Source organism: Carassius gibelio, chromosome A8 (assembly GCF_023724105.1).
Source record: "Carassius gibelio isolate Cgi1373 ecotype wild population from Czech Republic chromosome A8, carGib1.2-hapl.c, whole genome shotgun sequence".
Taxonomy (NCBI): Eukaryota; Metazoa; Chordata; class Actinopteri; order Cypriniformes; family Cyprinidae; genus Carassius; species Carassius gibelio.
The window spans coordinates 7,564,334-7,588,641 of record NC_068378.1 but is presented as its reverse complement, the minus strand read 5'-3'; the positions used below and the strand labels follow the sequence as shown (position 1 = coordinate 7,588,641).

Genomic DNA, 24,308 nt, shown 5'->3' with positions numbered 1-24,308 from the left:
ACATCATCGTCATTTTAAACGTGTAAATAATTCATTTATCGTCCATATCATAAAATTGAAACTCTGAGGGAAGATTAAAGACTCAGTACAAAACTGCAGTTAGACATACTGAAAACGTATTAACGGAAACATGCACACGAAGTCTGTAAACGAAAAAAAAAAAAAAACAGTCGCTGAAGAAGACTCAGAGTCCCATGGTTCCTGGCTGTCTCGAGTGAGGAAGTCCTGTAGAGAGCGCGTGTCAATCCAATGAGAGGCAGAGCGCGCTGGAGAGCGAGCTGTCAATTACTGTTGCGCGAGACTGAAGGACAGACATCAAAACACGCTCCTGACGTTACAGCTGTGCACGACGCGCGCTCCAAAATGGGTAAGCGCTTATATTCCTGTGAATGGAGCGATGACTTTCTAATGTCTAAAATTAGCATGACTTTTTATTTATTTATTTAGCACTTTCTTTACTTTACAAATAAATAATCTAATGGTGACTAGTAGTTATGTTTCGTTTCAAAAGTAACCATTTCTGAGACACTATTTCTGTTCTCACTAATTATAATAGTATTTTTACTTGTCATGCATAATGACTAGACAGATTAGCTACTGTATAATTAAATTCAAAATCTTACTAGGAAATCTTAAAAAGAAAACTGTAATAGTAGCCTAATGAATAGGTAGCAACTAGTAAAACTGCTAGATAGGCTACTAAAGAGAAAACATACTAATCACTAGGCTATTTGATTATTTAGTAGTAGTTAAAATAAGTACTAGTAGGCTATCATAAGATGAAATATTAGCTTTTTGGAAGGATGCAATGTTAAGTGGCTTACCATAATGGTTATTACTGTCATTTGTAGTAATTTGAATATAAGGACTAGGTATGAGTAACATAACAGGTTTTGCTCTTTGAGGAAGTGGTTTTAGAGAAATAGCAACACATTGCTGTTGAAGCGTAAAACCCCTCATCCGATACTCTGACAGCAAACTGATGAAAATAGACCAGATAAGCTTACTGACCAAACATCACGGGCCGTTTCTGTTTAGGAAGCTTACATCACAGATAAGTATTTCTGCGTCGATAACTTTGTATCCTCCTTTGATGTGACACAAGTTTGTCTGTGACATTATGAGGCTATCGCATTGTGGTGTTATCGCACGATATGGCTTTGTGTTTGAGACAGTCCATCCAGGATATGACAAATCCATGGTTGGCACGTCAGAAGAAAAAACCCAGGTTTAAGGTCTTCTGATGATGAAGTAATTCATTGGCTTTTTATCCCATCCCGTCTGCACAAATAGCAGGCTACCAGAAACAATGCAGAAGTTGCTATCGCACCAGTGATAATATCAGTCCGACTTGTCACAATCTTTCTGCACTGTGGCTCAGAAGGGGAAGTAAAATAACAGAAGCCTGTTGAGTGCCCTGGCACAGGAAACGTCTGATCTCGAAAGCGAAGCGTTGCTGGATGTTACAGACAGAGATATGAGTGTCGAGCGCGGTGAGGAGGCTGTGAGAAAGGGAAGTGGAGACTTTGAGGTAGAGGCTGCCCAGAGCCAGCCTATAATTCAATGCTTGTGTGGTTTGTGAATAAGATGCTGTCAGGTGCATTGTGCTGGTGCCATTCACAGCAGACGCCTGAACACTAGATGACTTGATATGCTGCCGTTTTTGACCTGAAACTTGGCCATCGAAAGTTCAGTGTGATGATGGTGTCCTCTCCTGCACCTCCTCAAGAAATACAAAGCTCTGGTAAGGTTATAATGATGGAGTCACTGCACATTCACCTCCACACTCCAGTCATTTCTAAACAGCCAGCGGTGATGAATCGGCTGAACTGATGTCTGAACGATAAGGGATTGTGTAATAAACACACGACTGGCAAGTTTATGCAAGATATAGCTATTTTAACAATCAGAGGATGCATTAGCATGTCAATTTCATTAGACAGCTCACAAATGTTTATTTTTGTATTCGAGCAGAGTATCACATAGCTGTGGTTTATGCATACAGACAGGAAGTAGTGTTGTAATCATGTGGTTTCATATTAGAATGTTCTCTCTTATTCTTTCTTTCTGTTTTACACGCCCATTTAATTCAATACTTCAGATTCAAAACTGCATGTTATGAAGCAGATGCGGGGTAAACAGTGAGCGTTGCTCTGCTCATGCTAAATTAGCAGCTGATTTTGATATTTAACGTCATTGGGATTCACGGGATACACTCTCTCTGGGCCGAGACCCTTTTGAAAGGTACTTATATGTTCACTTTATGTTTTTATAAAGCACTATTATGTACAATTTAGGGTAAATAAGGTACAAAGATGTACCTTTTAGCTTTTGTAGGTATTTTTTAAGTATTGTAGGTATACCTCAATTTACAACTTTGTACCTCGGTGTAGGGGTGAGGGATGTTTATGTAGATCTAATAAGTGCAATGCTGTTTTTAAAGGGACAGTTCAGACAAAAATGAAAATACTGTCATCATTTACTTTCCTTCTTTATTCTGTTGAATGCAAAAGAGAGAGAGAGAGAGAGAGAGAGAGAGACATTTTGAAATCTGTGGTTTTGTTAACTGAAACCCAAACAATTATACTAATTGATATAGAGCTGAAATATACAATGCAATATAAATATTAGGTGAAAAATGAGAAAACTAGAAATGTTGTCTTGGCAGTATTTTAGCGTAATCTGAAGTACTGAAATGACTCAAACTAAAAAATACAGATTCAGTAAATCTATATAGAAAACCCTAAGAACAAATAAAAGTGACAAATGCACATGAAGGGATGATCTAAACTAAAAAAAAAAAAAAAAAAAAAAAAAAAAAAAAAAATGAAATAAGTGCTAAAATTCTTAAAACTTCTTTAGAAATAAAAAAAAAAGTCCAAGAAACTAAAAATAGTTTAATGAAAATAAAAAAGTATAAAAATAAAAAGCTAATTCGAAATGTTAAATAAATTGGTATATAATTATATAATATACAATTATTCTATAATATTTAATTAATACTTAAATTTGACAGACTTTGCATATTGATTTCTGGGTGAACCCAATCGCTTTCCAAAAGATGTTGAAAATGTGGTGTTGGTGGAAAAGACTTTTACCTCTCTGTTCCCAAAATCAGTATTCATAAAAGTTTTGAATGGCTATATCTGGGGAATTATATCATCTTTAAAAAGGTATCTTTATAGATACCTGCATCTACATTAGCCACTGAAACACTCAGCTGACCTCTAACTGAAAGACTTTTGATGTATTTGCGCGCTTACACCTGTATTTGTGTGTAACTGGTGCGCTGGGCTTTGTTTTAGTGTTGGACCCTCGAGGAGAGGTTGATGTTGGAGAAGGGGAACTAGAAGACTGTGAAGAGCAAAAGCAGGAGCTGAATTCACCAAACCAGGTAAAAGACACGACAACACACATGCCTCGTGATTCACTCCTCTTCTTGTCAATTCAAGCCTGTATGGTGTTATTTCTTGTGGAAATAGACATTGTAGAACATTTCGTGAAAGTTCGTAGTTTACCAGAGTCGATCAAATGACTTAAGTCATACTGACTATTTTTATGCTGGTCCTTCTGTGGCAAAAGTTACGTAACAGTTCTCAAACATTCTACTGTTGTGTTCCACTGAAAATGCGTAAACTCCGACCAAATTTGCATCATTTTGGGTGAACTGTCCCTTTAAGGCATGATTATGGATCGTCTCCAATAGCTTAACTGTACACGTGAATATGAATTTGAATGTAGTTTATGTAAATTTCACATAACTGCTCCTCCTGATGTGGCTGGAGTGCAAATTTTGCTGGTAAAAATAACATCTCACTTCCCCTTTCGTTCTAATGACTGTTGCCAAATTGATTTCTGGTATTATTGCAGTTTTTCGGTTACGGAGAATGCTGATGTCAGTAACAGTAGTTAGTCAGACGAAATATGACAGTGTTCACCGATTGACCATTTGACTTTCATTTTGCAAGAAATCTCCATCTTCCAGTATATTAACGTGTGTTGACGCAACAGCCTCTGGTCTCTTTTATTTCGGTTACAGTTTTCGGTTCTTCATTCCTGCAGTACATCAGAATAACAAGTGAATGAGTGGGTTTTTAGTGTTAGATTACAGGGGGTTGGTAAAATGTGACGTCTGTAGTCATTTCTTTTATGCGACGCACATTGATACTCATATAAACAATCACAGATGTTTTTTTCTCTCTCACACTTCTGGTAATTGAAAACAGTGTTTGTATGCCTTTGCAAAGATGCATCATATTTCCAGGGTGGCGTCAGAAGTTGAAAGCATTGTGGTTTTGGTGGTGAGCGCTGGCCATGCCACTGCGTCTTCATCAAGCATGTATAAACTCTCATTCTGAGTGTTATTGACACGTCCGCTGCAGAATAACCCACGCACTTTTCCGAAATTTGAATGAGGTGGAAATTGAAGAGCTGCAGCACGCAGAAAAATCTCTCACACTGGGGTCTGTGCTACTTTTAGCCAAAGTTCAAGAGGGAAGGGGGCACAGTTCTCAACACACACACAAAAAAAACTTTCCTGTTTGAAACTTGAAGGTAGTGTTTAAGAGCTAAGCTCTTCCCTATTGTGGTCTTGATATGACTGTATTAAATTGAACAAATGATCTTATATTTTTATAACGTATCAATTGGCTAAAAATAGTTGTAGCATGTAGCATGTAGCATGTAGCATTCATCCAGTAACATCTCTTCTTTGATAAAGTGCGGTTAAAGAATGATTTTGTAACAATTCCATTATATAAAAGACTAAATGTATACATTGGCTATGTGTTATACAATATTAACAGAGCGCTGTAAACCAAATTCAGAAATAAAATACCATCTGCGTCGTTCTCAAAAAAGCACTTCCCTTGATTAAAAGATATTCAAATATTTATTCCAAGAACTAGTGCTAACAACGATTCCTCAAAGCTGGTTATCTGTGTTGTCAATATAACAGGAAGTGTTTGGGTAGATGGTAATCAGATAAAGCCGTATATGAAATTTCAGTGAAGATGACTCAATTCAGAACACACTGGAGCTCAGCAGCAGCCATAGCAATCGACATCTCAAATTGTCTCTGTTGTATTTACGACTGAAGCGAGGGAAAGTATGAATCAGACACTTTTAGACTGCCCCAGCATTGGGCCTACATGTTTGATATTATTCCCTTCACAGGAGAGAGATGTAATCTTAGGCCTCAATGTTTACTCATTTCAGTACCCTGAGAAGGGGCCTTCTTAGCTTCTGTATTACTCAGAAGCTAGAATAAAGCCCTATATGCACAATATTAGTCATTGTAAAGGCCTTATTCTGGGAAGAAGTTATGTTCTCTGAGGAACTCTATTCAGTGTGAAACTTACTGACTGAACTTCGCTTTGGCAGAGAACAACCACCAAAGACATCAAATGGAAATCCAAAGCTTTCTGTGCGTAGTGTATATAGTCACGGGGGAATTTCTCCTCGCAGACTGTTATGCATTGTTTTTGTCTTTTTCCACAAACAATTCAACCTGCTGAAACAAGTCTAAGCTGAGCTGAGAAGTCCCAGAAGCAAGCAAACAGACCTGGATGATCAACTAAGACTAGCTTTATTTCTATAGCGCTTTATACAGTACAGATTGATCCAAAGCAGCTTCACAGAGATAAACAGGAAAATAACAGAATCAGTTATGGTAAATCATCTATAAAGACAATTCAGATTACCATAGTAAAATACAAATTCTGGCTTAAGTTAATTTTTCAACTCAGTTTTTATTATTTATTTAAAATGAGAAAAATCTGCTATTATTTTAATCTCCAATCTGTTATGTATCAGTTTAGATTATTTTTTTATGCTTTAATAACTAGCAGAAGACACTAACTTTTAAATCCCATTTGTGTTGTAACATTGCGTTACAATGTTCTATTCTATGACATTAGCAATGTAATTTACACTATTTACTTTAATTAATTTTAATGAGAAACAACGAGAAATGGGTGAATAAAGCCTGACAGTCAATTTTTAATGTTTACAAATTATTATTTCAAGACATGTTAAGCATTTTTGTCCGTTTATGTGGGCCATCCCAAGCATGGCTGCAATGTGTTCATTGTCAAACTCTAGAATTCCATTGACTTAAAAAACGACATTATTTTTTTTTTTAAAAATAAATAATTATTTTATTTTATTTACAACATATTTTTGTTAGTCTTGTATATTTTTTTCATTCGATCAGATAAGATTTTAAGCTGTTATTTGGTCATGTTACGCGCCCCTCAGCTGTTACAATGAACCCCACCTAAGGGGCATGTTGTCACATTTCACTTCCATTTTTTGAGGGTAAATAAAGAAAATGTAAACACTGTAATTATGAAATAAAGCAACATATTTGTACTAGACAAGTGTAAAATTACTGTGAGTAAAAAACTGAGAAACTACTACTTTGTGCCCCGCTCTCCCCTATACCAGCTGTACATAAGCGGCTTTTGTCCTAATTGCTTACGTAAACTTATTTTCTAGGGTTTACCAACTTTTCTGCCTCCCCCTATAAGTCATGTGTATTGTTACTGAGTGGGGCGTTCCTGTGACGGCTAGCGTTCATTTCTGCATGCCTTCACTCTTTCATTTCTCACTTGCGGCCTGCCTGCACTGTGGGTCATTGTCTTGTGTGCTTGAGCGCTAGATGCTAGCAGTTCCACTTTGGCCTGATCATCTTATGGCACTTTGCCACACAAGGATGAATGTGCTGCTTTTCTGTAGATAACATTCACTTACTTCCCTTTTTCAACAGGGCTTGCTTCTTTGTGCTTTGCAAGAACATCAACAAGGTTTATAAGGTGCTAATAGTCTATGCTAACCTGTTATTAGCGGTGTTTGCTAAGGCGAGCGCATCAGTGCACAACTTATCCTGAACAGTTCGTGCTAAAGACATGGATTATACTCCAAATCATGAGAAAAGGTGTTTTTGAGTTTTCAGACTGGCATATTTCACATGACGGACAGTTAAACTGCCAAAACAAAAAAACACAATAAAAGTACACCGAAGGAGAGATTACAACGTAATCAGATTTTAAAAAATTAAGTACTTGTTATTATATTATATTACATTTTAAAGTGCTCATAATTAGATTACAGTTACTCTATAAGTTACTGTAATCAGTTACTTTTTATACATTATAATAATTTGCTTATATACATTCAGAAAGCATTTGTGTAGCAATGTTAACAAACATTTCTTATAGAAATAATATACTTTAAAGGATGTAGGCCTACCTATGTGCAAAATAAATATGTTTTTGGATACTTAATTGCACACTTTAAATACTAACAAACAAGCATTTATACTAAACTAAAATATACTTTAATGTCATGTCTGTTGACATGTGTGTCATGTATTTAAATATATTAGTAACTACACATTTGTAATGGTGAAGCTGCAATTCAGTACTTTACATGTGCTTTTATATGTGAGTCAACACATTCTATAAATCATGACAAAATATGAAAACAATTGTTTAAAATGTACATTAAAGTAAAACGTTTAATTTGACATGATTACAAAGTGCACTTTTTAAAGTGTACCTAATTGTGTTTAGAAACATAGTCATAAAAGTCATGTATACTTAAGTGGCCTTTCATCATTAATATTGCAATATCTAAAAGTATAGTTTTTTTTAAGATTCAAAATACAAGTGCACATGCAATACAGTTAAACACACTTCTTTTTCACAGCGGCTGATTGTGTGGTCCAGACCCGATCACACCAAGAATGATAAATATTAAGATAACTATGTAAGTGCCCATAATAATGGACAATAACATGTTGTTTATAATAAGCGTGTGCTGCAGTTTTGTCGTCTGCTGATTTAAAATCGGATGGCCGGGAATGTTTTAATCATTATTCATAAGCTGGAAAAAAATCATTCTGAAAGTGATTTCAACATCGTCGTTCCTGTGTGTCGTTATTGTTGTGGTGTGAACTATTAAAGCATTATAATTGTAGTTATCATGAACAGCCCTTTATTCTGGAGCTAAGCTTCCTCCACAAAGACTTTTGATCAGATTGTGCGAAAGTGTGATGTGAGGAACATATCTCATAATCCCACTTCACTTTTTTAGTATCATAAATATAAGGAAGGCTACATTCATACTCTTGTACTTCATCTGAAAATCACAAGATTTGCGGATACACCGAACTCCCGCCCTCTTGCAGTAACTGCAGAGTTTCTCACGTTTGCACCACTTGTGTCTTTATCATAGCGTGGAGTACAGCACCAGTGCAGCTTTCCTTTGTGAAAACCCCACCAGTGGTTCGGTTTCCCTTCAAACAGGATGTCTGGTTACTTATTGAAAGTGGTGGTGAAAGCCAAAGCTGTTGTGTTTTCAGTCTCACACTCTGAATATGACTGTCTCAGAACAGGGTTGCATGAACACCTATATCACCTGCAATTTTGCATGAGGCTTTGAGAAAATGAATCAGTGAGCAGATTTATCAAGCCATTTGTGTGAAAGTGAAATTTGAAGTTGTTCGAAGTTACGCTGCTTCCTGTAAATGACACAAACTCACCCACGTATATTCATATATTGCCTATATCGTGTACAGTGCACATGCATAGTGTAGATTTATTGGTTACTGAACTGCTATGTTGGGAACTCCTGAATTAAAATATTTTTTGACATCTTTTGTGATCATGTGTTTTTCCACTAGACCAGCAGGGAGATGGAGAACATGGTGTCCACCAATAGCAGCGAGGAAGGTCCCAGAACTGACAAATCTGAGAGTGAAGAGAGGACCTTTGTGACCAATCTGTACTGTTTCATGAAGGAAAGAGGCACGCCTATAGAGAGAATTCCCCATCTTGGCTTTAAACAGAGTGAGTCTGAATACTGTTGCATATAATATCACAGCATTTAAATCAGTGCTTTTCAACTAGTTTTGCTTCAAGTTGTAGATTTTACATTGAACTTTATGTAGTAACACAACACAGTAAACCTCAGCTCTCAGAATCATGCAGATGTACTGCAATTCAACCAATGCAATGTAAATGTAATTGTTTTTCTGTTACCAAGAACTGTGGCCCTGCAATATAAAAGATTTGAAGCTCTCAGCAGCAATAGCAAAACACACTGTGGTTGTCACAAACCAAAGGAACCCGTGTTTTACCTTCTATAGTTTTGTTCATGGTTTTTGAGTATGAGCTCATGTTATGCAGCGTGTCCGTGTTGGCATTTCTCTGATTTGAATAAGTTTTATTATTGCAAGATTAGATGAACCATCTTTGACGTCAGTAGCAAAGTTAAAGGTTTTCTCCTTCCTTTCAAAGGTTGAACAGCATATTTGTTATGATATTCCAATTATGCACAACTATTTAGATAACTGCATTTTATTAATTACATTTAGCATGATTTTTCAGCACAGAGCACAACAGCAACCATTTTTTTTGGGGGGGGGGGGGGGGGGGGGGGTTGGGGTTGATGCACCCATTAAAACCATTAATATTAAAAAGTAACAACATGCTGACTAAATCATGTACTGCATCTGCCACTTTCCAATAATGTGATACACTTTGGTGTGTCAGGACTTTTTCTTTTAAACCGTGAGGCAGAAATCACATTATTAATTATTTTGTGAACTGTTATCTAAAATAAAACAAATCTAAAATTAATTATCATTGTCTACTGAACTCACGTTTAATTCATTGTAATAAAAAAAATATTTTTTTAAATATAGTTATTCATCAAAAATGTAATATGTAGTTCTACATTTTGCATAGCTGTTACAATTTTTCCTCATTGCGCACTTGACTTAATTTTGACTTTTTATAATGGGACAGAAAGAAAGTTTTTTAAAAAGTTGCTGTGTTGAGCTCAACCATGTAAGTCTGTTAACCACAATGTTGTAAAATTACTTGGTGACACTTTACAATAATGTTTCATTAGTTAACATTCATTAACTACTTTAGTTAACATGAATTATAAATGAGCAATACTTCTATTGCATTAGTTCAGATTAATTTCAGCATTCATTAATGCATTATTAAAATCAAATGTTGTGTTTGTTAACATTAGTTAATGCACTGTGAATTAACATGAACACCTTATTGTAAAGTATTACCAAATATTTTCTTTAATTTATGGAAAATATATTTATTAATAGCTACAAACCAAATAGCTAGCCACTACTGAGTTGGTCTACATATATTCTAAATTTGCAACCCTGTTACCCCTTCTGGCATTGTATTTTTAAAGTTTTAAACTGTATTTTACAATGTCCCAACATTTGGTGATAGGGTTGCATACCTCATATAAAACGAATAGAAAACAAAACAGCTCTTATAAGATTTAGTCTGATTTCCTTGAGATGAGGAGCACCTCATTTCACTGATTTGCACTGATCACAGTTTTGACGAGAAGTGCCATCTGCATCTCACAACTTGATTTTTAAGATTGTGGGTTGATGCAATCGTGTCTTTGTCTTTTTTCCAGTCAACCTGTGGAAAATCTACAAAGCTGTGGAGACACTTGGAGGATATGATGCGGTAAGTATCCTGACACAACCTCGAGCAAACAAACCTCCAGACAGACCTTTCACAACCTGGATCTGGTCTATCTCCCTCATCTCTCATTCACACCACTGATAGCCTTATCATTTCGATATATTGTGCAAGTGTGCCAACTGCCCGAGGCTTCCGCAGCTAACGAGGAAGTTGAGAAGCAGGTCATGCACTTGCCACTTGCTCTTGCACAGTGGAAACTATGATGGCTGGAGGCCACACCATACATACAGTGACCGTTATGACCACAATGAGAACGAGGGTCCATCTTCTACCTAGCTCTTTCTGCCCAAACCTGCTGCTTCAAAGCTTTGTTCTCTCGCCCTTAAGTTTCCACTCGCTCTAAGGTGCTAAAGTGTTTGTGTTTATAATGAGAGTGCGTGTGGTCAGTAAAACCGATGTTTGACAAAACAATGTCTGTCTGTATATAATTTTAGTCTTGGCCAACGGGGGTTTTGTCTCTGTGTGTGAATTGGGTCTGGAAGTGGAAAGTATGACATTTTACTCTAAAAACAGTCATGCAAAAAGAAAAATGCCATTATTGCATCAGTCTCACTTTTTTCCAGTAGCACAACTAAACCGAAGGTGTTTGCTGTCACTAAACGGAGTTCAGAGGACCGACACCTGTAAATAAAAAGTACCTTGGTCATTAATTGATTTAGCAATGTGTCAGGCAGTAAGTGTGGTATTAGCATTGTAAAGCTGAAACTTTCATCAGCCTGTGAAAATAAATTTAGGGTATGTACTTAAACACATTTGAGGCAACCTCTGAAACTAACCAGTGACTAATCATGAAGTTCCACTATGACAAGAGCTGATCAGAATGATAATGCAGTGCATGCAATACACACACTGTCAGTCCAAGAAAACAAAATGCAAGCACAAATGCTAATTTAGAATTGCACATTAAACACATTTAGCCTTAAGGCACTATCACATTAGCGAAAGGTTGTCCATTGTCAAGAGCGATGGATGAGGCATCGTTTACTCAGTGGTCACTTCCCAATTAAACAGCGTTGCATTGGTCAACAAGGCAAATTCACATTCAGAATTACATATCTGAATATATGTAAGTGCAAACTTAGCCATTAGCATCTGGGTTTCTAAGCGAATCATTATTAGAGAAGTAGCTATATGCAGTGGGTAGTTCAATTAAGTTGTCGTTTCTTCTAAGGGTGTGTAATAATGTTGTGTTTGCTCACAGGTAACAGTGCGGAGGCTATGGAAGAATGTGTATGATGAGCTGGGAGGTAGTCCAGGCAGTACCAGTGCAGCAACCTGCACACGCAGACACTACGAAAGGTAAACCCATTTTTAACTGTAACAAACCATGCATTTTTTAATTCATTAATCAAAAATTGTATGTTCGATTACTTAGCTTTACTCAAACTCAAATTGCCCACATGCACACAACTGATCAAAGATTCTGAGCATGCGCATTGACCACTAGGCCATGGCTTAAACAGTAAAACTCTTTCTTTGTGCAGATTGGTGTTGCCCTTTGAGCGGCAACTGAGAGGGGAGGAGGACAAACCACTACCACCCTCCAAACCTCGAAAACAGTACAAGAGGAGCCCTGAGAACAGGGGAAGTAAGCCAGAGAGCAAGAAGAAGAGGAAGATGGAGAGAGAAGAGTGCGAGGTAAGCAGGAAGAAAATGCACTTGGATCAAAGAAACTCTTTGTCAAATGTACAGTTAGGGTGGGGACATTGCTATGTGTACTTCAGCTTTTTTGATGGGACATTTTGAAGTAATGACGCAAATAGATTGTTGAATTGATTCAATGAAAAAGGTCTTCGGTATTACTTGAAAACTAAAGGTAGCTGTGTTGTAGCATGTTGGGGTAACTCTGCAGGACTGTGGCTCTCCAGGAGATGAGTTTGACACCTAAATGCTCCAAGTCTTGGGAGAAGGAAGGATTACAGGACTAGATAACATTCTTTAAGAAACTCCATGGCCAAATAAAAGACACTTTAGAACTTTAGCAATATTCACAATGTTGCTTAATTTAATTTATATCAACAGCATAATCATCTATCACCAAACCCTACATACAACAATATAAATCTAAGTGATGCATAGAATATATCTCCAAATGTCGTATGTGTTGAGATGTAGCTGTCTGCTCCTTGTGCTGAAGCATGTCCCTTTTGTTCACAGGAGAAAATGGGATCAGATCATCACTGTGAGAGAGGCATGTGTTCCCATCACAGCCCATGGTTGGCATCCTCCGATCGCCTGGACTCTGATCAGTCATCCGTGGTTTCTGTCCATGGTCCCCACCCTGGCACCTGCTCCAGAGAGAACCCTCTCCTTAATACTCCCACCCCGACTGAGGTGATCTCTCCCTTGGAAAAGAAGAAGCGTCTGGCCCAGGCTAGCCTGACCATCCCTACCTCTTGCGCCTTGGAGGATGGTGCAGAACTGGAGAGACCCTCTGTTATTCAGCTGTCCCACTGTTCCCAGTCTCCTGTGTGTCCTTCTTCCACTCGCACTCGCCACTCTTCCGATGGCTCACCCCTCCCCGTCTCCTCTCCGTCTGGCTCCTTGTCCCGTAGCCCTTCTCCTTGCTCTGTCTCCTCTGAGGACTGTATAGCCGTGACGACCCAGAAGTCTTCTTCCAAAGATACCGAAAGTAAGACACCTTCTCATATGTCTGCTCTCCCCACGTCCAAGGCTGCTAGCACAGGAGTTTGCAAGCCTCTCGGATGTTACCCCAGCAGCAAAGAACTTGTCAACTATCACCGCAACCATTACAGGGATTTCCTGCCAGGTGGCCAACTCCACTCCGAAAAGACCCAGAGGAGTCTTTCACCATGGACTTTGGATGGTAAATCCAGCACCAGACTTACATCCTACAGGATGCCTTCACCTGCATACACCAAACCGTGCTGGGTCCCTCATGCCTCCAGCTTCTCCAAGGTCTTACCACGAGATCCCTGCAGACCTGTGTCACTACAGCACACTTTTAAACCGCACATGTCCTACCCCCAGCATCTCCTTAAGAGGCCAATCACCGACGATGCCTACTTGAAGAAGATACCAATGGGCTCTCCACATCGCATTATGGACAGGAAAGAGAAAGCAAAGACAGAGTTGCCCAAGCCTCTGCCTACCCAGCAGTTCTTCTACCACCCTCATGCCGGTGTAGCAGTGCCCTACCTGCCAAGAGCTCGGGCAGACTTAACCGAACAGTTGAAAGCTCTACCTCTTCAACATGTCTTTCTTCCAACCCATCTAACAATTCCTCCTTCTCAGACCCACTCTATGCATTGCCCACCAGTGGGCACCCCCTTTCCTGGGTCTTACGAGGCTGCGTTGTCCTCCTACCCTTACCCATTACCCATCTGGCATCCACCCGCTGGGTACAACATGGCAGGCCTGCAGCCCTACTGAACGACTTTGAAACAACTGGTCCTTCAGATCTATGGGTCAACGTGAAATCAAAATAGACGAGTTTACTTTCTCAATACAGACTCCTTCACTTTACTAGAAAACTCAGATTCTGAAGTATCAAGTCGATTTTCTTGATCAGCTTTCAGGATAAATTTACATGAAGTACAATGGGTTGCAAAGTGTTTCTTGTTGGTTTTAAAAACTGATGCTAACTGAAGGAGTTTCATACATGGTCCTGTAGTTCAGCTGGTAGAGCATGACACTTGCAACTGCAAGGTTTTGGAATCAATTCCCAGTGTATACACATTACTGATAAAATGTAGCAGTGAATGCACTGTAAATCATTTTTAATAAAAGTGTCTTCCAAATGGTGGTTAAAATGTAAATGCTACATGTTGATATGTTCATCAATGTATGTCTGCACAAGAGAACGGTTTCCTATTGATGTGGAATAGGTACAAATAATCGTTTTAATGCCATTCTTCATATGAATACCAATAACTTAATGGTGCAATTCAGGGTCCAATGTGAATAATCAAGTTTCTTGTAGATCTTGATACATAATTTTCAGGGTTGGTAAAGCTCAAATAAGAATATTCACATAAGGGTACATCCTAGAATTTTTTTTTTACTTTTATATGGGACCCTCGACAAGATCAGTCTGTTTGACAGCACACCAATAATGTGAAAAATGTCTGTAATGTATAGTTGTACATTGCTTACTGAATGTTTAAAATATTTTTGTATAAAATAAATTTCTCATGTCAGGTCTTCAAGACACTTCCTGTGAATCAGCTGCAATGATTCTAGCTATGAGAGGCACACAAGACACATCATACATGTTAAAATCTCAAGTCTTTCACAGTAAATGTAATATTTTGGAGTCCCACATAATCAGGAATGTACTATCTTTGTCTAAACATTGAACAAAAATCAGACAACGCCTGTAGACATTATCTCTTTTGTAAGAGTGTGCAAAAGTAAAAGCTTGTTTATGTAACAGGGCAAGGAATGCATTGCATTTGAAGGAAAAACAGAATTGTTTAAGCAGCTGATACTGCACAGCAAACAACAGGGCATGTAAACTATTCTTCTAAAAATAATGAAACCAACATTCACAATTAGGAAAACACTGCCGAAATTTGAAGCAAGCCTGTTTTCTCTGTGTTAAATAGCTTTTTCTGTTTTTGTGAAGCAACCAATGAGAGCTAAGGTCCCTATAAAGTGCAATTCTATTCTTCAGAACAGGGAACATTGAAGGGGATTGTGCATTAATAAGAGTATCTATGGTGTTTGAGTCAGTATGGAGGTGTCTGCGGTGAAGTGTATATTTCAGTGGGCTAACTGGTGTGGAACAAGTTTGTAGTGAGCACCACAGTCAGTGGGCAGTGCTTGGGACTCTCCATGATGCAACCAAAACCAAACCACTACAGTGTTGTCCTCTTCATCTTAATAAAAAAGACACATAGGTTATTGGCTTTGATCCAAAATTATTATGTTGTTATGATGGCTCATAATGATAAGATACACATAGAACAGATATGACTATACTAACTGATATCAAAATTATGGTTACATTATACTATCCCTTACAAACACAACCAACAATCCTCTTGTTGGTTACGGAGGAGACAATATGAGGGATGCTTATGTCAAATCTTATTTGGAGACTGCATAGACTGCGCTTTTAAGATGCTATATGGATCCCAGGGAAGAAGACAGCATTGTTTGTTCACACAGCACTCTTTTATTTCACAGCAAGCCACAACAGAACAATAGAACACAGTACAAGACACTTACAGTTCCTTTCCTCTAACACAATCTTCTCCAAGAACCGTGGCCTGCTCGTCATCTGTGGGGATGCCTGAACACAAGTTCAGGAATTAATAATATTACAGACCATGTTTGCAAGGCGGACTGATGTTCACAAACATTTTATTTTTGCAAATCATTTGGCTTGAACTACTTAAAGGTACTACTGGAAGCCCGTTTCAGCCTCTTAAGGAAAAAAATAATCAATAATTATTATGAAATAAGTTGAAATTATGACATACTAAGATAATTATAATTAACTTATTAAGTAAAAATTACTACAAAAGGTAAAACTTATGAGAAAGCCACAGTTATGACATAAGACGTCATCAATTTCATTTAAAAAATGTAACTTTTTGGTCATAATTTCGAGTTATCATAATAATGACTAAATTTAATTATGACTCAACTTTTATCTCATGAATGCCATTTTGTAATTATTAAAACAATTATGATTTATTTTATCATTTTGGCTTATATGGCAGAAATTGGCATTAAAGGCTAATCTATTTAGTCCCTGCCATTACTGTTAGTATGCAAAAAAAAAAAACCTTTCCCGCAATTGCACGTGTGACTAAATTGTGAGTGTAACTCAAGGAGGAAATAACGATGAAGTTGTAACAAACAGTGTGATAACAGTTGCATTCAAGCCCGTGTATATATCTATAGATAAATGTATATGTTTGAGGCGGAGGGTGAGATATGCTGCCTCTACAAACAGGCGATATCATTTTCGACCCAGCAGCGCAAACCGTCCAAACACGTACACAAAATAAAGCCATTGATCGCCCAGTTACCTCGTCGAGATGCCAGTCCCCAGCAGTGCAGTTGATCTCAAAACAAGCGCGCGCCATTCGGAGCGAGACACTGCGCATGCGCCGCAGCGGCTGCGCGCCTCATATGAAGCGCAATGCCGACATCTAGCGACCTGTACAACTGAAACATTGGGGACAAGGAGAAACTTTTATATCGGTAGAAATGTTCAAAATCTGTCCATTCAGCGAAAGTAGGGTGACAGTCTTGTGGAGACATGCAATGTTCATATTTACGCATAATATACAAATGATTCACAATGCACTCAATGCACAGTGTTTGCACCTAAATTGCAGTGTCCGCGTTCACAGAACTGTGGAATGTGACTAATGCAATAAGATTTCCCATTAAATATCAGCGTCTGGTACAGCATGTGAAGAATATCAGGCAATACCTGCTATACTGCAATAAAGAGTGGGAAAATGAAATAGGAGAAGGAAAAGGAAAATAACGAAGTTTATAAAATTCATAAATGCTGAGATTCTATTCAAACCACGTTATTACTGATTTCACAACATCTGAATGCTCTAAATATTTACTAAGTGTTTTCTACAAAGGCTTATTTTATTTCTGATGATTTTTAAGTAGCCTACTGCTCCTTTTGTGATCACCAAACCGTTTTTTATTGTTAATAAGAATCTCTAAAAAAGCATATTGAGAGATTATATATATATATATATATATTTCCTGATATCATTTTGAAATATGGAAATGTGGTTCTAGGATATATCTAACGTTAGACATGTAAATTTGGTAATTGCAATACTTTCTTTATGATTTTTCTTAAAGATTTAAAACTTATTAAAAAATGTGATTTAAAACATAACAAATGTGTTTGATTTCTGACTCTGAACTGAGCTGTAAAAACTTATATTGTAAAAGTAAATTAAAAAGCACCTGTACATTTAAATTTAGCAGACGCTTTCATTCAAAGCAACTTTGCAACAGTGCATTCAGGCTATACTTTTTTTTTTTAAATGCCATCCCATAACACGATTTTACTGATTTGCGTGGGAAATTGGGCTTTTATGGAGGAACGAAAGGGGGTGGAATGGGGCTCAATAATAGTTTTACCTCAATAATTGTATTTTCATGATCGTTGGAGGCCAAAATCGAAATCGAACCGTTTTTTCAATTAATTGCACAGCCCTACTCCACAGTCATTTTATTGACATTATATTACACATATTACACAGACCTCTGGAGTAACCTTAAGGATATGTGTCTTTCTCACAGACACAGTTTAGACCAGTCCAGAAATATCTAGCTATCCTTATAGATGGTTTTAAGATGTGTTTAAGATTTTAAGCAAAGATAAATTGCACTGTAGGTACTTTTTTATACAAACAGTGGGTACGGAAAGTATTCAGACCCCCATAAATTTTTCACTCTTTGTTATATTGCACCCATTTGCTAAAATCATTTTTCAGTTTTTTTTTTTTCCATTAATGTACACACAGCACCCCATATTGACAGAAAAACACAGAATTGTTGACATTTTTGCAGATTTATTAAAAAAGAAAAACTGAAATATCACATGGTCCTAAGTCAATAATGCAAAATGATAGTTAAAGGCAGTGCATCATTGAATTCAGTGATGTCATCTCTGTTCAGTTAAATAGTGTCTGTGAATTTATTTGCAATCAAGTCAACGATATCGCTGTAGATGAAGTGACCCAAGCCAGAGCGGCAAGGAACCGAAACTCCATCGGTGACAGAATGGAGAAAAAAAAACCTTGGGAGAAACCAGGCTCAGTTGGGGAGCCAGTTCTCCTCTGACCAGATGAAACCAGTAGTTCAATTCCAGGCTGCAGCAAAGTCAGATTGTGCAGAAGAATCATCTGCTTCTTGTGGTCTTGTCCTGGTGCTCCTCTGAGACAAGGTATTTACAGGGGATCTGTATCTGGGGCTCTAGTTGTCCTGGTCTCCGCTGTCTTTCAGGGCAGTAGAGGTCCTTTCTAGGTGCTGATCCACCATCTGGTCTGGATACGTACTGGATCCGGGCGACTGCAGTGACCCTCTGATCTGGATACAGACTGGATCTCGTGGCCACGGTGACCTCGGAAAAAGAGAGAAACAGACAAATATTAGCGTAGATGCCATTCTTCTAATGATGTAGCAAGTACGGTGTTATGTGAAGTGTTTCCGGTTCCGGTTTACCTAATTAATGCAGCCTAAAAATCCTTTAACGGATTTGGATATTAAAAGCATATTAGTATGTTATGTGTATGCCAGGTTAAAGAGATGGGTCTTTAATCTAGATTTAAACTGCAAGAGTGTGTCTGCCTCCCGAACAATGTTAGGTAGGTTATTCCAGAGTTTAGGTGCCAAATAGGAAAAGGATCTGCTGCCCGCAGTTGATTTTGATATTCTAGGTATTATCAAATTTCCTGAGTTTTGAGAACGTAGCGGACGTAGAGGAGTATAATGTAAAAGGAGCTCATTCAAATACTGAGGTGCTAAACCATTCAGGGCTTTATAAGTAATAAGCAATATTTTAAAATCTATACGATGTTTGATAGGGAGCCAGTGCAGTGTGGACAGGACCGGGCTAATATGGTCATACTTCCTGGTTCTAGTAAGAACTCTTGCTGCTGCATTATGACCCTTGAGGTCATAAATGTATTCAGTAAGTATTCAGTACTTATATTCAGTGGCGTAGCGCAAACTGCGTTGGCCCACACGCAAGAGTGGAGGCGGGGCCCCTCACCGCATAATTATATGGGGGGGTTCACCTTTTCATTCAAAATCGTGAATTAGTACTGTGGAATTTAATAGTATGTAATTATTTCGTATTTATTTATTAAGAACTTTCACACACAAAAAAAAAGAATAAAAGAAACACAACAATAAAACAGCAATTACATTAACTTGTTAAAATGCAAGGGAGCACATGATGAGCACATGATTTTGATGAGCACATCAAAATATTATTCTATCTGCAGTATATAACAAAGATTGATGACGTTTAACATTCAATAAAAGTAATATTACCTTTAAAATCCTCCAAAGCGCACCTTTCTCCTAGCATTTTTTTGCGCAAAGTCCTTGACAATGTCTGTTATGTCCATCTGACGCGCGTGCTGGCTTTCAATGCTGATTATCGCAAGTTCAGAAAGTCTGTCGTGGCTCATTGTGCTTCTCATGCAGGTTTTTATTAGTTTTAGTTTAGAAAAAGATCTCCGTTAGTCCGTTTTTGAGCTCCCCTGACATATTTTCTTTGACTCATTTTGCGCTCATAAGCTTCACTCTTTAAACAGTTGCGGAAATTCTTAATCGTGATTGGATAACAAGGACAACATATGGTCATAATCGCCAAACACGGTAGGCTGCAATTACTACCAAAATAAAAGTCCTATACGTTCACGTTATAAAAACGCTTGAATTATTTATTCGAGTCAATTTTTTGGGGGGCCCCCCCACAACGCGTGCCCATACCGCGTGAGCTCCAGAGATGCAGTCGGGAGATGGGAGAAAGTTGTAGGAAGTCAACCATCACTGAATCCTTCCACCAGTCGGGCTTCATGGCAGAGTGGCCCAAAGGAAGCCTCTCCTAAGTGCAAGACACATTAAAGCCCCCATGGAGTCTGCTTAAAAAACACCTGAAGGACTCTCTGGTCTGATGAGACCAAGACAGAACTTTTTGGCCTTAATTCTAAGCGGTATGTGTAGAGAAAACCAGGCATTGCTAATCACCTGTCCAATAGAGTGAAACATGGTGGTGGCAGCATCGTGCTGTGGGGGTGTTTTTCAGCTGCAGGGACAGGACGACTGGTTGTAATCGAGGGAAAGATGAATGCAGCCAAGTACAGGGATATCCTGGATGAAAACCTTCTCCAGAGTGCTCAAGACCTCAGACTGGGCCAAAGGTTCACCTTAAAAACAAGACAATGACCCTAAGCACACAGCTAAAATAACGAAGGAGTGGCTTCACAACAACTCTGTGTCTGATCTTGAATGGCCCAGCCAGAGCCCTGACTTAAACCCAGTTGAGCATCTCTGGAGAGACCTGAAAATGGCTGTCCACCAACGTTTACCATCCAGCCTGACAGAACTGGAGAGGATCTGCAATGAGGAATTGCAGAGGATCCCCAAATCCAGGTGTGAAAAACTTGTTGCATCATTCCCAAAAAGACTCACGGCTGTATTAGATCAAAAGGTTGCTTCTACGAAATACTGAGCAAAGGGTCTGAATACTTAGGACCATGTGATATTTCAGTTTTTATTTTTTAATAAATGTGCAAAAATTTCAACAACTGTGTTTTATGTCAGTATGGGGTGCTGTGTGTGCATTAATGAAGGAAAACATTAACTTAAATGATTTTAACAAATGGCTGCAATATAACAAAGAGTGAAAAATTTAAGGGGGCCTGAATACTTTCTGTACCCACGGTGCAGTATATGGCTGTTGTCTCGTCTGTAGGTAGAGGGTTTTCTGCAGATAGAGACTCCCGAATTTCAAAGCCCCTCCCGAAAATCTTCCGATTTCCACCCGGACAACAATATTGCTACACCATCCGTCACTGGGCGCCGTTTCAGAACGGACTAAGCAACAGTGGTGAGTAACCTCTGGTGGAACCATAGACAGTAAAAGAAATGGACACAGCGACCCCATTGGAACTCAATTGAGACAAATGAAGCCCAGTTTTAGCGTTTTTTAGCACTTCCGTTTCTGACGCGCAGACTCAAACGAAGCTTGACGACGTCAGCAACCTGTCTGCCAGATGTACATCTTCTAGTAGCTGTGCGTGAAAACTGCCATCGTTAATCTTGCAGAGACGGTGAGCTTGAGCGGGGAGTTCTTTGGCGTGAGTGAGCAGGAGTAAGTATTCTGATTAATTATTTTGTATAGTATTTTAAAATGTAACGCCAGTACGCCATATTAAGTTAATTGCCTGCGAGCTTCTCCTCCTGTCTGTACGGTAATGCGACAGAGAGCCGAGTGGTTATGACGCAATCGTTAGCCTATTTTTTACAAAAACTGTTTATACGGGGCCATAATGTAACATAGAAGGTAATGGAGCCCTTTATACATTGTCGTGTATCTTTAGAAATAAATAATGGACAAACAGAGTCTTTAAACGCCTCAGATGTAAAGTTATTCGCTGTCAAAGTGACGCCAAAATGAATGGGAGTCAATGGGAATGCTAACGCAAGTGAAGTTCTGCTAAAAGATGGCAGCCCCCACCCGACTTCAACTTCCGGTCGAGTTCCTTGCCCCTTGGGTGGAACGGCAACACCATTCTGGCGTTATATTGCGCATGCGCGAATTTAACTGCTACTTTGTGACGTTCTACTTTAACGGTCTACTACGGGAGAACAGCTGATTTGCCTGAGTTGCTAAAACGTGAGAGATTAGGTAAATAAATGTTATGGCATATGACACTGTAATTTGCATCAGTTTATGATTGTCTGATCACAAACGATCTCATTGGGAATCCTGAGAACATCTATATAGGTAAAAAAAAAAAAAAAAGATACATTGAATGCCCTGTAAGTCGCTTAATGCATAAAAAAAAATCTACCAGAATTGGTAGGTCACATTTTTTCTGACATGAAATTCATTTAAGCATTCGTCTTCCTCCATGTAATCAAGGTTAAAAGGCAAGTATTGCTTACATGGTAAATCTAGGTTTTTAGACTTATTTACATCATATAATATTAAAAACTCCTCTTCTGACAAAAGATTGTCATTTAATGCCAAAAGCAATCCTTCTCTTGCTTTTTTAAATGACATTTCTTTGTATCTCAATAAGTGTATTAATGCAAATTTATTTTTTATTAGTGTATTTCAGTTATATTTTGAGATTTATTAGCCAGAAATACTAGAAGTGTAGTTCAGCCAGCACAATTGTGATAGTATATTTTAAATAATACCATAATCCATTCATTTGGATAGAGGGATTTTACAGTAAATTGCCTTTACAATATATTTCCACAATCCATTAATTTTGATCGAGGAAATTTACAGTAAATTACTTAATCCATTTGACAGTCAACCCTCAGATATAAAGGTACAAAAGCTTTTTACCTTTAAGGTAATGTGGAATCTATCAGTTATGTACTGCACAGAAAAGCACATAGACTACTGTTCAAAAGTGTGTGGCTAGTAAGTTTGTTTGTTTGAAAGAATTTATAGAGCAAGGATGCATTCAATTGTTTAAAAGTAACCATAAGGACTTTAAAAATGGCTACCAGAAATGTATATTTCAAACAAATGCTGCTTTATTCATCATAGAATCCTGCAAAAAAAATGTATCTGTTTCCACAAAAATATTAAGCACCACAAGTGTTTTTAAGCATGGATAATAATGACAAAAAAAAAAAAGCTTATCAAGCAGCAAATTAGCATATCCAAATGATTTCTGAAGATCATGTGACACCGAAGACCGGAGTAATGATGCTGAAAATTCAGCTTTGCATCACAGAAATAACTTACATTTGAATGTATATTACAATAGAAAACAATTTAAATTGTAACACTTTTTCACAATGGTACAGTTTTACTGTATTTAAAGTAATAACCTCATTTTCATTCAGCAGTCACACACTGAAAATCCCATTCTGGTTGATCACTGATCTGGTAGTGGCTTGTGGGCAGGAGAGAGCAAAGATGCTTGCTTGCTGCCTCATAACCAAACACAAAAATTCATTAAAATGAATAAAATGCAATGGATTTACTTATCAAAATGCTCAATATCCTAGAATAAACCGCATCTGGCTGAGATGATAAAGCAATATGAGTTCATAAACAGTATTTAGTTGTTGTTTTCTCTCTCGGGGAGTGCGTTGTGGACTTGGACGAAGCACCTGATGTGTTACCGTACTATAGCGCCTCTAGTGGCCAGCGGTGCAGTGCAACTCATTTAAACCTGCAGAGCCTCAGGAACAGGATGAAGACGCACAGAGGAGCACTCTTACATGCTTGAACATCCATCCGTCTGCCTGTATCATAGTATCCTAGCACCATCAGATCCAGTTTAGACTTTGAGCATGTCTGCATCTTTAAATCTAGAGGCATTTTTATTAAAAAATGGCTCATACTCGTCATAAAACTGACATGAAAGCAGTATGGATTGTTATCGTTGACTTTGAAAGTAATCTATTAGAATGAACAAACTTCAGTTTATTCTGGTTATCTGGATTGTCTTGGTGTACTGCAACCTTCCTGCAATATTTCGTCATGAACTGACAGCTCAGTCATTGCAGTCTGATCAGAATCTACTGGTGAACCTGTCACTCTTGCTCTGGAACGGAAGCTGTGGTTTTCTCTGTAAATGGGAAGTTGTTGGTTTGGATGTATGCGGTCGTCTAAATGGTCATTGGGGTTTTGCGTGTGGTGTCAAAATAAAATTGTATTTATGTTTCTGTACTGGTCCACCATGTTTTTTTGTGTTTTCTGCATGCTGTTTTGTAGTATATTATAGATAGCTTCTAGAATGATCTGACTTGCATGTTAAACTCGTTAAGTCTGTAAACAGGATTTATGGCAAAATATCAATTGCCAAAATAATTTTAATCTTCAGTTTCCACAGCAAAAAAAAAAAAAAACATTTATAGTGACATACTTCAGTGATGGGTATCTTGTATTTTATTATAGGAGTTTTTCAGAAAAAAACAGTTTTGTGTTTCTAAATCAAAATTCTGTAATTCTATTCTAAATGCTTTTATAAGTGCTTTAAAACACACTTTAAAAGTTCAATTTCAGGATGACTAAAGCAAAAAACTCCATAAAGGTTACTATGTCATGTTTGC

General features: G+C 37.9%; 1 protein-coding gene and 1 long non-coding RNA gene across 6 annotated transcripts; one reads left to right on the top strand and one right to left on the bottom strand.

The window, feature by feature from the left end:
- The first annotated feature begins 202 nt into the window (after nt 1–202).
- On the top strand, nt 203–14,503 carry LOC128018300 (AT-rich interactive domain-containing protein 5A). Of its 5 annotated transcripts, none has more exons than XM_052603740.1 (7): nt 203–367; nt 3,306–3,394; nt 8,692–8,852; nt 10,465–10,517; nt 11,737–11,834; nt 12,020–12,173; nt 12,693–14,503. In XM_052603740.1, exons 3-7 carry the CDS (start codon nt 8,699–8,701, stop codon nt 13,926–13,928), a joined length of 1,695 nt encoding a protein of 564 aa, XP_052459700.1. In that variant the 5' UTR covers nt 203–367; nt 3,306–3,394; nt 8,692–8,698; the 3' UTR covers nt 13,929–14,503. The 5 variants fall into 5 exon arrangements, with proteins under 5 accessions (XP_052459700.1, XP_052459696.1, XP_052459698.1 ...); XM_052603736.1 differs by having other exon boundaries at nt 8,687–8,852; XM_052603738.1 differs by lacking the exon at nt 203–367 and adding an exon at nt 393–1,744 and having other exon boundaries at nt 8,687–8,852.
- Nucleotides 14,504–18,044: 3,541 nt separating this feature from the next.
- Nucleotides 18,045–24,080, bottom strand: LOC128018299 (uncharacterized). The gene is made up of 2 exons (XR_008184804.1): nt 20,250–24,080; nt 18,045–20,106 (listed from the first exon to the last, which is right to left on the bottom strand). It is a non-coding gene; the product is annotated as an uncharacterized LOC128018299 (long non-coding RNA).
- Nucleotides 24,081–24,308: the final 228 nt, after the last annotated feature.

Excerpts from the sequence above, each read along its gene's own strand:
- LOC128018300 (XM_052603736.1), top strand. The coding sequence starts at position 250 with ATGAGAGGCAGAGCGCGCTGGAGAGCGAGCTGTCAATTACTGTTGCGC. Across the intron at positions 8,853-10,464 it reads CCATCTTGGCTTTAAACAGA|TCAACCTGTGGAAAATCTAC; the intron begins GTGAGTCTGAAT and ends TCTTTTTTCCAG. Across the intron at positions 11,835-12,019 it reads ACACGCAGACACTACGAAAG|ATTGGTGTTGCCCTTTGAGC; the intron begins GTAAACCCATTT and ends TTCTTTGTGCAG.